The 13,396-nt window shown below is 42.0% G+C and overlaps 1 protein-coding gene across 3 annotated transcripts in view; it reads right to left on the minus strand.

Annotated features, from left to right (window-relative positions):
• The window catches only part of TNS3 (tensin 3), a 621,029-nt gene that overhangs the window by 100,522 nt on the left and 507,111 nt on the right, over positions 1-13,396 (minus strand). For all 3 annotated transcript variants that reach the window (XM_073630678.1, XM_073630677.1, XM_073630679.1), the window contains 2 exons: positions 10,480-10,569; positions 6,479-6,610 (listed from right to left, as the gene is read on the minus strand). In XM_073630678.1, coding sequence (XP_073486779.1) covers positions 6,479-6,610; positions 10,480-10,569 — 222 coding nt within the window. The remainder of the gene's footprint in view (positions 1-6,478; positions 6,611-10,479; positions 10,570-13,396) is intronic.

The raw sequence follows: 13,396 nt of genomic DNA on the forward strand, positions 1-13,396 counted from the left end.
CTATATGCTCACCATCTGGTTGCCTGCTGGAGAGTACTTCATCCCACTGGAAAGGATTTTAGTTACTATTCAGCTGTACACATGTCTACACCTGAATAGATTTCCTGATGATGGATCAATTTTCCCTCTAGACTCTCTCCAGCGCGTCCATTGGCTCGCTCACAATCTCGGATCATGCTCCGGTCTCCGTCTCCCTGCATCCACTGCCCTCAGATGCACCGTCATGGACCTGGCGCCTGAACGAGAATATGCTAGATGACGTAGTAGCCTTACAGTGTGTTTCGGACACTATTTCCTTATACTTTACAGAGAACTCGACAGGTGAGGTGGGGAAAGCTTTTGTTTGGGAGGGACACAAAGCAGTGGTTCGAGGGGAGCTTATCTCCCAGGGTTCTAGGCTAAAGAAGGCACGTGAAGGTAACCTGCAAACTCTTCTGTCGTAAACGTCACACTTCAGTCCATCCGCCAGGAGTTGGCTGGCCTACTCGACACTCTGATTCGAGCTCGGCTACGACACGTCTCCCATAAATTCTACGAATCTGGGCATAAGTGTGGGAAACTGTTTGCTAGGGCTCTTTGACTGCAACGCGCGTGGGGTCATGTGCATAAGCTACATACGGCGACAGGTTCCCCAGTAATACACTCTTCAAAGATTGCGAAGGCATGTAGAGACTATTATGCCCACCTTTACCACCATACTCTACTGGGCACTATGGAGGCCCAGAAGGCTGAGCGGATCCTGCAATATTTCCCGCAGCTCTCCACCCTGATTGGTAGTCAGTTAGATGTTCCCATTTCACAGGCAGAGGTTGCAGTGGTTATAAAAGACCTTCCGAAAGGGAAGAGTCCGTGACCCAATGGATTCACAAAACGCCTACTATAGTAAATTCCACTTGATCCTTTCCAGCCCGATCTGTGCCTATTTTAATGCTTTAGCCTCTGGCACTGCTTATGCCCAAAGAGGTACTGCTGGCCCACATTACGGTCATGCTTAAAGAGGGGAAGGACCATACTATTCCTGGCAACTATAGGCTGATCTCCCTCCTTAACACCGACATCAAAATACTTGCACGGATTTTGGCCAACAGGCTCAAACCTATCATACCAACGATAGTCCACCCTGACCTGGGATTTATCGCTGGGAGGGAAGCCAGGGATAATTCTAATCGGGCAATTCAACTAATCCATTGGGCTGAGTCGCAGGCTGACCTTCCACCCTGTCTCCTGCTCTCCACAGATGCTGAAAAGGTGTTCGACAGGGTGGATTGGGTTTACCTCCAGATGGTCTTGGCCAGGCTGGGACTGGGCCCCAATATGCTCTCCTGGATAACCTCACTATATAGCTCCCCAGAGGCTAGGGTTAAGTATCCTCTCTGACTCATTTCCCATCAGCAATGAAACGAGGTAGGGGTGTCCCCTCTCTCCACTCATTTTTGCTCTTACCTTAGAACCACTGTTTAACAAAATACGTCTGAATTCAGCAAAGGGCTTTGTGGTTGGTCCAACAGAGCATAAACTGTCTGATTATGTGGATGATGTCTTATTTTATGTGTCTGACCCGTTAATCTCTCTACCCAATATCATGGTGGAATTGCGGGACTTTCATTTGCTCTCAAACTTTAAGATGAACTATAATAAGTCTGAGATTTTGCCGCTGATTGTGCCCTCGGGTTTGCGTACACAGCTGCAAGCTTTGTTCTCCTTTACCTGGTGCCATACCTCCTTAAAGTGTTTGGGAATCCATCTTCCGGCACATTGCACTCAGTTGTACACCTGTAATCATGCCCCTCTGCTCTTTGTTACCCGAGCAGATTCACAAAGCTGGAACTACTTTTTCATGGATGGGCCGAGCCTGTATCTTAAAGATGAATGTGTTGCTCTGTATCCTCTTTTACCTGCAAATGGTGCCCATTTCCTTACCCAGGTCTTTCTTCTCAACCCTCAACAGTCCATTTGTGAAATATGTGTGGCATGGGAAAAGTCCAGGTTTGGCCCTTTGCACCTTGCAACGCCCTAAGCGGGAGGGAGGTAATTCGTACATACTATGAAGCAATTGCCCTGCAAAGGATATAGGATTGGTTTCACAATGTGACCACCAAATCTTGGGTCCCACTTGAAAAATTCTTGGCAGGCCATAATATATCTCATCCCCCCTGGATCCCCTGGGAGTGCCATGGATTATCTGAGTTTGCCTCTCCCATGGCCATTCATGCATTAAAACTATGGGGTGCCTTAAATAATATGGGGAAACTTGCCCCTTCGATCTCCCCTCTTGCTCCCCTAGGGGGCTTCCCTTGGTTCACTCCTGGGGAACACCTTTCTTTTTTTAGAACTTGGGTGGCTGATGGAGAAATGAGATGCGGTAGATTTATTCAAGACCAGGGATTGTTATCTTTAGCTGTCCTGAGGGAACAATATGGCCACTTTCCTCTAGATGAATGGCGTTATAGGCAGCTCCAACACTTCATCTGCAGCCTGCCTCAGGTTGTTTGATCCCCCATCTTAGCTTCACCTTTCGAAAAGCTTTGTATGTCTAAAGCTGCAATTCCACACTCCATCTCTGTGCTGTATGGGATGTTTTTGGAGAATAGGGGAAAGCCTATTTTCATAAGGGAGTGGGAGAGAGATCTGCAGCATGTATTTACGGAGGTACAACTTGACCATCTTTACCGCCTTACCCATACAAGCTCTGTAGATACTAAAATGCAGGAAAGTGGCTTTAAACTACTCACCCATTAGTACAGAGTACCCTCCAAGCTGGCTAGAATTTACCCAACACTATCGAATGCCTGCTGGAGGGAATGTGGGCATAGAGGCCCATTTGGTGGGAGTGCCATAGGCTACTACCCTACTGGCTAGACATTAGATCCCAAATCAAAGATATTATGAATATTGATTTACCAGACTCCCCGCTGGAGTTATTACTGCATGTCCCCACCATTCCTCTCAGCCATTACCGGAAGTCGGTGCTACCCCACCTTCTAAACACCGCTCGACAGCTCATTCCGATATTCTGAAAGATACCCCAAATTCCTAGTCGGGGGGACTGGAGTTGCCTGGCAAACGATATGATGGCTGTAGAGGAATGGATGGCGACCTGCAAGAACCGTTATATGTTTTATCGTATTTGGGCCACGTGGCTACATTACACCAGTAAAGCCACCTGTGGCTCTCAGGGGGCTCCCTCTAACCCAATACCTGTTCTAGTCACGGTCAGGTTCCCTAAAGCCTAGGAGTTTTAGGTGTCCTTGTTTCTATTTGTTTTAGAGGGTCCATCCCAGGACTTTTGTATTTGTTCACAATTAACCGACCTTGTCTTTTAGTGGAGTGCAACCTTTTACGTCTCCCCCCCCCCATTTCTCCCTCCCCTAGCCCCCCCCTTTTTTTTCTTTTGTTATTGTTCTTTGGCAATGGGTCTATGGTGAAGGTTCAGAGTCCCACCTGGCTTTGGCATGGGGAAGGGGGTTATTTGAGGCGATATAATGTTGGTATTATTAATCAGCTGTAGCACGTTTATGCAGCTCTCTTTGCCTTACCACTTCTCATTCCAGTGTTGTGTTCTGTACTAGGGATCGACCGATTATCAGTGGGGCTTTTTCAGAAGTATCGGTCAGAAAAACAGACTGGTAATATCGATATTGCTTCAAGGATTTTTACTGGTGTGATGCATGCATCACACTGGTACCGTTCTGTACAGCGGACGGTCGGCTTTATTGTATTAACAGCCGATGTGGCTCAGCAGCGGGAGGGGATGTCCCCCACCGCTCCAGGCTCTCCCGTCCCACCGGGAGGCCCGAGCAACTAGCCGATGCTTTGTTTGGGTCTCAGAGCTAGTAACCCAGAAAACGATGTCATGACATCACTTCCCGGATTACTGGTATCTTAAAGGTGTCAGTTTTAAAAAATATAAAGTATTCAAAAATGCCGATCTTCACATTTTGAATACTTTCAAGTGCAGTGGAGGGGTCTTATAGACCCTCAATCCCTCCATAAAGAGTACCTGTCACTGGCTATAACTGTCACAAGGGACATTTACATTCCTTGTGACGGCAATAAAAGTGATAAAAAAGTCAAAATTTTTAAATGTAAAAGTTTAAATGTACAGAATATCGGCAGACAATAACGGCTATCGACCTGAGAGGTGGCCAAAATATCGGTACGGAAAAAACGATATCGGTGGATCCCTATTCTATACCATGACTGTTATTTGCCTGGGCCTGTAGGACTTAAAGATGTTCTTAATTTGCTTGTTACAAAATTTTAAATAAAGATTATATAAAAAAAAAAAATAGATCATATTTTCAAAATAATGCCACCTTTACAGTGGGGCAAAAAAGTATTTAGTCAGCCACCAATTGTGCAAGTTCTCCCACTTAAAAAGATGAGAGAGGCCTGTAATTGTCATCATATGTCATCATATGTGGAAACAAATCCAGACAATCACATTGTCTGATTTTTGAAAGAATTTATTTGCAAATTATGGTGGAAAATAAGTATTTGGTCCCCTACAAACAAGCACGATTTCTGGCTCTCACAGACCTATATCTTCTTCTTTAAGAGGCTCCTCTGTCTTCCACTCATTACCTGTATTAATGGCACCTGTTTGAACTTGCTATCAGTATAAAAGACATCTGTCCACAACCTCAAACAGTCACACTCCAAACTCCACTATGGTGAAAACCAAAGAGCTGTTGAAGGACACCAGAAACAAAATTGTAGACCTGCACCAGGCTGGGAAGACTGAGTCTGCAATAGGCAAGCAGCTTGGTGTGAAGAAATCAACTGTAGGAGCAATAGTTAGAAAATGGAAGGCATACAAGACCACTGATAATCTCCCTCGATCTGGGACTCCTCGCAAGATCTCACCCCGTGGGGTCAAAATGATCACAAGAATGGTGAGAAAAACTCCCAGAACCACACGGGGGGACCTAGTGAATGACCTGCAGAGAGCTGGGACCAACGTCACAAAGGCTACCATCAGTAACACACTACGCCGCCAAGTACTCAGATCCTGCAGTGCCAGACGTGTCCCCCTGCTTAAGCCAGTACATGTCCAGGCCCGTCTGAAGTTTGCTAGAGAGCATTTGGATGATCCAGAAGAGGATTGGGAGAATGTCATATGGTCAGATGTATCCAAAGTAGAACTGTTTAGTAGAAACACAACTCGTCGTGTTTGGAGGAGAGAGAATGCTGATTTGCAACCAAAGAATACCATATCTACTTTGAAGCATGGGGGTGGCAACATCATGCTTTGGCGCTGTTTCTCTGCAAACGGAACAGGACAACTGATCCGTGTACATGAAAGAATGAATGGGGCCATGTATCGTGAAATTTTGAGTGAAAACCTCCTCCCATCAGCAAGGGCATTGAAGATGAAACATGGCTGGGTCTTTCAGCATGACAATGATCCCAAACGCACTGCCCGGGCAACGAAGGAGTGGCTTCGTAAGAAGCATTTCAAGGGCGGCACAGTGGTGTAGTGGGTAGCACTTTCGCCTAGCAGCAAGAAGGGTCGCTGGTTTGAATCCCAACCACAACATTACCTGCTTGGAGTTTGCATGTTCTCCCTGTGCCTACGTGGGTTTCCTCCGGGTACTCCGGTTTCCTCCCACACTCCAAAGACATACTGGTAGGTTAATTGGATCCTGTCTAAATTGTCCCTAGTATGTATGAATGTGAGATAGGGACCTTAGATTGTAAGCTCCTTGAGGGTAGGGACTGATGTGAATGTATAATGTATATGTAAAGCGCTGCGTAAATTGACGGCGCTATGTAAGTACCTGAAATAAAAATAAAATAAAAAGGTCCTGGAGTGGCCTAGCCAGTCTCCAGATCTCAACCTCATAGAAAACCTTTGGAGGGAGTTGGGAGTTGAAAGTCTGTGTTGCCCAGCAACAGCCCCAACACATCACTGCTCTAGAGGAGATCTGCATGGAGGAATGAGCCAACATACCAGCAACAGTGTGTGACAACCTTGTGATGACTTACAGAAAACGTTTGACCTTTGTCATTGCCAAGAAAGGATATATAACAAAGTATTGAGATGAACTTTTGATATTGACCAAATACTTGATTTCCACCATAATTTGCAAATAAATTCTTTCAGAAATCAGACACAATTGTTTCCACATTTTGTGTCTCATAGTTGAACTATACCTATGATGACAATTACAGGCCTCTCTCATCTTTTTAAGTGGGAGAACTTGCACAATTGGTGGCTGACTAAATACTTTTTTGCCCCACTGTATTTTGGTATCTAGCCACCATTTTCAACTGTACAAATGTAAAAAATGACATCAATAAAATAAATGTGTAACTTATATTGCAGGTGTGGAAAAGGGTTTTCTAATTTCTGTCCTTATCAGGTAGGTAGGAAGATTCTTCAGTCATATAAAATAAGTTTGTGTGTATACAGTACATATGTACACTAGTGCTTCTATGTGCACAACACCTTAAATACACTCATACACTGCCATACCTTTCTTGTTCAGTTGCATTACAGATGGAGGTGGTGTAGCTACTTTCATAGCCAATCCATAGGCTCCTCGGAAGGAATGACTATCTCTAACAATAAAGGAACCAGGTTCTTTGTCCTTAAGAACTGCAATAGCTATTTAAATGGAAAAAAATGATTAGTACAATCTCATGCACATCTCCTTTCACGACTAAGTCATTTTTAGGTTTTAAAAACATAATTATTTTTAGTATTTCTAAACATATATAGCTAGGCAATTTTTTTTTTCCACAAAATATATTTTCCCCATATTTTTTACATTGATAGACAGGCTGCTTTTTTGTTAGCTAAAAGTAGGAAAAAATATTGGATGGATTCACATATAAATACATTACACAGGACAGGAGTAATAGAGCAACGGCTTAATATTGTTTCCAATAACTTAACCGCTTGTCGACTGCCGCACACAGATGTACGTCGGCAGAATGGCACAGGCAGGCAAATGGGCGTACCTGTACGTCCCTTTAATTTTGCCACCTATCGGGCACACGCGCGACGCCGCAGGAGCGTGCCCGCAGGTCCCGGGAACTCGATGTTCGCAGGCAGCCCGCGATTGTGGTGTAGAGAGGTAGAATTGGAAGATGCCTATGTAAACAAGGCATTTTCCCGTTCTGCCTAGCGACATGACAGGGATCTACTGCTCCCTGTCATTGGGAGCAGTGATCGCTGTCATGTCAGTGGTAGCCCATTCCCCCCCACAGTTAGAACACCTCCCTAGGACACACTTAAACCCTTGTTCGCCCCCTAGTGTTTAACCCCTTCCCTGCCAGTAATCAGTGCATTTTTATAGTACTGATAGCTGTATAAATGACAATGGTCCCAAAATAGTGTCATAAGTGTCCGCCATAATGTCGCAGTCACGATAAAAATCGCAGATTGCCGTCATTACTAATAAAAAAAAAAATTAATAATAAAAATGCCATAAATCTATCCCCTATTTTGTAGACACTATAACTTTTGCGCAAACCAATCAATATACGCTTATTGTGATTATTTTTTTTACCAAAAATATGTAGAAGAATATATATCTGCCTAGACTGAGAACAAAATTTGTTTTTTTTATATATTTTTTGGGGATATTTATTATAGCAAAATGTAAAAAATATTGCTTTTTTTTCAAAATTGTCGCTCTTTTTTTGTTTATAGCGCAAAAAATAAAAATAGCAGAGGTGATCAAATACCATAAAAAAAGCTCTATTTGTGGGAAAAAAAGGACGTCAATTTTGTTTGGGTACAACGTCGCACGACCGCGCAATTGTCAGCTAAAGCGACGCAGTGCCGAATGACAAAAATGCTCTGGTCAGGAAGGGGGTAAAATCTTCCTGGTCTGAAGTGGTTAAAGTAGCAATAAATACTCACATAAGCCCACAGAATTGATTACCATTTTGTGATACACAGTAATGAAGCAAATCCTCCCACATAAGCTGTACCTCTTTTTTTTTTTGTTAAATTTCTTTTTATTGTTTTTGCAGAAAGTTAATTATACAATAGCCTGATAACCAGGCTTACATAACAAACAACAACACTAGACAGCAGCACAAAGCCATCAGCACAGCTTCAGGCTAATGTAAATCCCACCTAACATAGTATTATTTTCAGAATAGGTTTGTCTATACAAAACAGTTTTTTATAATATTACATTTTTCCGTCTCTCATACTCATGAATTACTACATACATAAGGCAATATATGCCCACATATCACATGAGCAATGCATAGATTTGCCCACATATAGAGCATCCTAGTAGAGAACTCTAGATCACTGTTCCACAACACTGTACATTGGGCAAACCGTCAATTCTAGAGGCGAGAAAATAAAATCGTCTATTCAGATACAGTAGACATATTGATAGATCATCCTCCCCACACTTTATCAAATGTATTAGGAACTCCTCTGCTAGTATAACTTGCCCTATAAAACGGTAAAGCCTTGTTGATGAGCGCTTTTTAGGCTAAGATACTAGGAGCTGCAGATTTTTTCCAAGAGATATTTAGAAGTTTCCTGGCATAATACAGTACTATTGTTTGCAGAGTACGGATTATCTTTTGGGGGCCAAGGAGTCTACCAATCCCAAAAGACATATTTCAATAGATGGCTTTATAAAAAGTGTCGTAACATCTTGAATACATTGGATAACTTCCTTCCAAAACCTTTGTATAACTGTGCACTCCCAGAATATATAGTATCTCACAAAAGTGAGTAAACGCCTCATATTTTTGTAAATATTTTATTATATATTTTCATGTGACAACACTGAAGAAATTACACTTTGCTACAATGTAAAGTAGTGAGTGTACAGCTTGTATAACAGTGTAAATTTGCTGTCCTCTCAAAATAACTCAACTTTTAAAAAGTACTCACTTATATTGCCAGCGGTTTAGACATTAATGGCTGTGTGTTGAGTTATTTTGAGGGGACAGCAAATTTACACTGTTATACAAGCTGTACACTCACTACTTTACATTGTAGAAAAGTGTCATTTCTTCAGTGTTGTCACATGAAAAGATATAATAAAATATTTACAAAAATGCGAGGGGTGTACTCACTTTTGTGAGATACTGTATGTATGAAATCTGACCTAGAAGAAGTGCACCACCAGCAGCTGGGTGACTGAGTGGGAAAGGTCCTAGCCAATCTGGCAAGTGTGGTAAATTCTGTGTAAGAATTTGTACTGTAAGGCTCTAGGCACAATGGCTTAAAAAACGTTGCTTCTACAGGAGTTGTGTGTTTTGCCTGTAGAAGCAGCTCAATTTTATCCTATGTGTCCATGCACATTAGGACGTTTAGAGGCATATTTTGAGCTCAACGTTTAGAGGCAGGAAAAAAAAACCTTCTGGTTCACGTTCCTGGTTGGAGCTTACTGGCAGAAAAAAACGTAAAACTCTTCTAAACTCATCTAGACTTTGTACAAAAAAATGCTCTATATGAGCGTTTTTTATTCCCAAGAGAACAGATGTTTTTTTTTTTAAGCCTAGTGTGCATGGAGCCTTAGAGATGGTCTCTAGCTGACACGAGTCTAGAAAAATTAACCTCCCAGAGATCATCCAAATCATCGTCATCCAGTTGAGGAAAGTCCATCACCCATGCATTTCTGCAAGGTGCGAGGGCCTTAACCAGTGGCGGCCTGTCCATTAGGGGAGCACGAGCGCCGCCCCCCCCCCCTCCATGCGTCTGCCCTGCTGATCTATATACAGGGCACTGAAATTTCAAGTAGCGAAACAAATATGGATTAGGCAAATGATACAAGGATTTCATAATATCAAATTGAAGGAGTATTCTGTTCCGCACTACATGACCAACCTTTTTGATACCCAACTTGGTCCACGTACTAGGGTCCGGATAATTGTAGAAATTAGGCAATTGTAGGTACTTCCACAATGGTGTGTATGGGGAAATCTCATGGCTATCTCCCAGCTCGGTCTGTCTAGCCACTCCCCATGCCCTGATAGTAGCACGCATAGATGCAGTCAGAGTCTCCTCTGAACAACAAATGCGTCAACGCCTCATAGGAACCAACTATGGCTGCCTCGAATGCTATCGCGGCATCGTCCTCAGGAATGGTTGACCAGCAAGTTGTACCTCTTTACCTGCAGCCCCTCTTTATTCCACAGCCTTTCAAAGTACACAGATCACATGGTATTTCTCAGCTACCAGGAGGCAGGGGTCTGACAGGCGTGTTGTCTAGTATTACAGCCCGCTGAAGCGAAATTTGCCAGCATCAGAACCTGCTACACATACCACATTTGCTAACATCTGGTGAAGTTTGAACCGTTAAATTCACTGTATGTGAATAAGTCAACTTAATGATTTTCAGGTATCAAGTCTAGTATCAAGTCTATAGGACTGCTGTAGACAGGGTATTTAGGAAATAGCAAGATTATGGGATTATCTTTATATTGTATATATTTATATAGTAATGGGGAAATAACGGGAGAAACTGAAATTAAGTACTCAGTGACAAATACCTTGTTCTCTTGAAATATCAGGCTTATACCAGAATTTGGAAGTGTCTTGCACAAACTTTACTGTCATGTGCTTATTTTCCGTTGAGTTATCTGAAAAGAGGTGACAATAATAAGTAAAACACAATCAATAAAACAATGCTGCTTTATGCTACTTTTGCTAGCCATGATGTGTTTTTTTTTTGCCTGGGATTGGCTGCCAGTTGTTGAAGTCATAATTACCAATCCAGTTTTAGTTTAAATTATACAGTGCCTTGCAAAAGTATTCACCCCCTTGGCTTTCTACCTATTTTGTTACATTACAGCCTTTAGTTCAATGTTTTTTTAATCTGAATTATATGTGATGGATCAGAACACAATAGTCTAAGTTGGTGAAGTAAAATTAGAAAAATATATACACTAAACTATTTTTCAGAAATAAAAAACTGATAATTGGCATGTACGTATGTATTCATCCCCTTTGTTATGAAGCCCATAAAAAGCTCTGGTGCAACCAATTACCTTCAGAAGTCACACAATTAGTAAAATGATGTCCACCTGTGTGCAATCCAAGTGTCACATGATCTGTCATTACATATACACACCTTTTTGAAAGGCCCCAGAGGCTGCAACACCTAAGCAAGAGGCACCACTAACCAAACACTGCCATGAAGACCAAAGAACTCTCCAAACAAGTAAGGGACAATGTTGTTGAGAAGTACAAGTCAGGGTTAGGTAAAAAAAAAAAATCCAAATCTTTGATGATCCCTAGGAGCACCATCAAATCTATCATAATCAAATGGAAAGAACATGGCACAACAGCAAACCTGCCAAGAGACGGCCGCACACCAAAACTCACGGACTGGGCAAGGAGGGCATTAATCAGAGAGGCAGCACAGAGACCTAAGGTAACCCTGGAGGAGCTGCAGAGTTCCACAGCAGAGACTGGAGTATCTGTACATAGGACGACAATAAGACGTACGCTCCATAGAGCTGGGCTTTATGGCAGAGTGGCCAGAAGAAAGCCATTACTTTCAGCAAAAAACAAAACGGCACGTTTTAAGTTTGCGAAAAGGCATGTGGGAGACTCCCATAATGTATGGAGGAAGGTGCTCTGGACTGATGCGACTAAAATTGAGCTTTTTGGCCAAAGAAAATGCTATGTCTGGTGCAAACCCAACAAGTCACATCACCCAAAGAACACCATCCCCACAGTGAAACATGGTGGTGGCAGCATCATGCTGTGGGGATGTTTTTCAGCAGTCGGGACTGGGAAACTGGTCAGAATTGAGGAAAAGATGGATGGTGCTAAATACAGGGATATTCTTGAGCAAAACCTGTACCACTCTGTGTGTGATTTGAGGCTAGGACGGAGGTTCACCTTCCAGCAGGACAATGACCCCAAACACACTGCTAAAGTAACACTTCAGTGGTTTAAGGGGAAACATGTAAATGTGTTGGAATGGCCTAGTCAAAGCCCAGACCTCAATCTAATAGAAAATCTGTGGTCAGACTTAAAGATTGCTGTTCACAAGCGCAAACCATCCAACTTGAAGGAGCTGGAGCAGTTTTGCAGTGAGGAATGGGCAAAAATCCCAGTGGTAAGATGTGGCAAGCTCATAGAGACTTATCCAAAGTGACTTGGAGCTGTGATAGCCGCAAAAGGTGGCTCTACAAAGTATTGACTTTAGGGGGGTGAATAGTTATGCACATTGACTTTTTCTGTTATTTTGTCCTATTTGTTGTTTGCTAAAAAAAAAAAAAAAAACAAAATGTTCTGTAAATTAAATGATGCAAAGCCTCAAACAATCCATGTTAATTCCAGGTTGTGAGGCAACAAAACCCGAAAAATGCCAAGGGGGGTGAATACTTTTGCAAGGCACTGTATATTGGAATAAAATACGTGTATACAGAAATGATAAATTTGTTTTGCTGACTTTAAAATGTTATCTTTATTTAAGCAGAAGTTCATTCTGGGAACGGGAAGAATAGTGTTCATTTACCAGTCAGGTTTGCAGTGGGTTTAACTGGGATTTGGAAGAGTGTAAGGTATATAATGTATATAGTACTGTATATACAAAAGCATTTAATGTACAACACAGTAAATAGGCAAGCATATAACACATAACACAGTGTAAATGACAGAGCAGAGTAGAATATACAAAATTCAAGTTATAAATTGGTGCAGTATGGAGTATATAACATATAATACTGTGAAGTATATCATTTACAAAACTGTACATACAGTTTAGTAAGTTATATTATATAATGTACAGCATAGTACATAAGGTGTAAAGTAGATAATGTGTAAAGAGTAAGCTAATAATGGCTATATCATTAACAGTAGAGAATCACCCCCTTTAAAATAATCACAGAAAATTCTCCACAAATGTGGCTTATATGGGAGGGTTGCAAGAAAAAAGCCACTCCTCAAGAAAGGCCACATGCAGTCATGACTGAGCTTTGCCAAAATGCACCTTGAGGATTCTGAGGCCACATGGAAAAAGGTGGCCGGTCAGATGAGACTAAAATGTAATTATTTGGCCTCAACTCCAAACAATATGTCTGGCAGAAATCCAATACAGCTCACCATCCAAAAGTTATAGTGTCTACAAAATAGGGGATAGATTTATGGCATTTTTAAAATTATTTTGTTTTTTTACTAGTAGGGGGCGGCGATCTGCGATTTTTATCGAGACTGGGATATTGCAGCGGACAAATTGGACACTTTTGAAACATTTTTGGGACCATTGACAATTATACAGCGATCAGTGCTATAAAAATAATAAAGCGTCGCTATATACAATTATTAATCATGGAGAAGCAATACAAGCGAGGCCCAGAAAAAACTTAGCGGATTGAAGGCCGCACAGAGGAAATTCCTCATAAATTGTCTAAAATACATCCTAGACCATAACTACTTTTGGTATGAGAGTAATTA

The sequence above is a fragment of the Aquarana catesbeiana genome, linkage group LG05 (assembly GCF_042186555.1).
Source record: "Aquarana catesbeiana isolate 2022-GZ linkage group LG05, ASM4218655v1, whole genome shotgun sequence".
Classification (NCBI taxonomy): domain Eukaryota; kingdom Metazoa; phylum Chordata; class Amphibia; order Anura; family Ranidae; genus Aquarana; species Aquarana catesbeiana.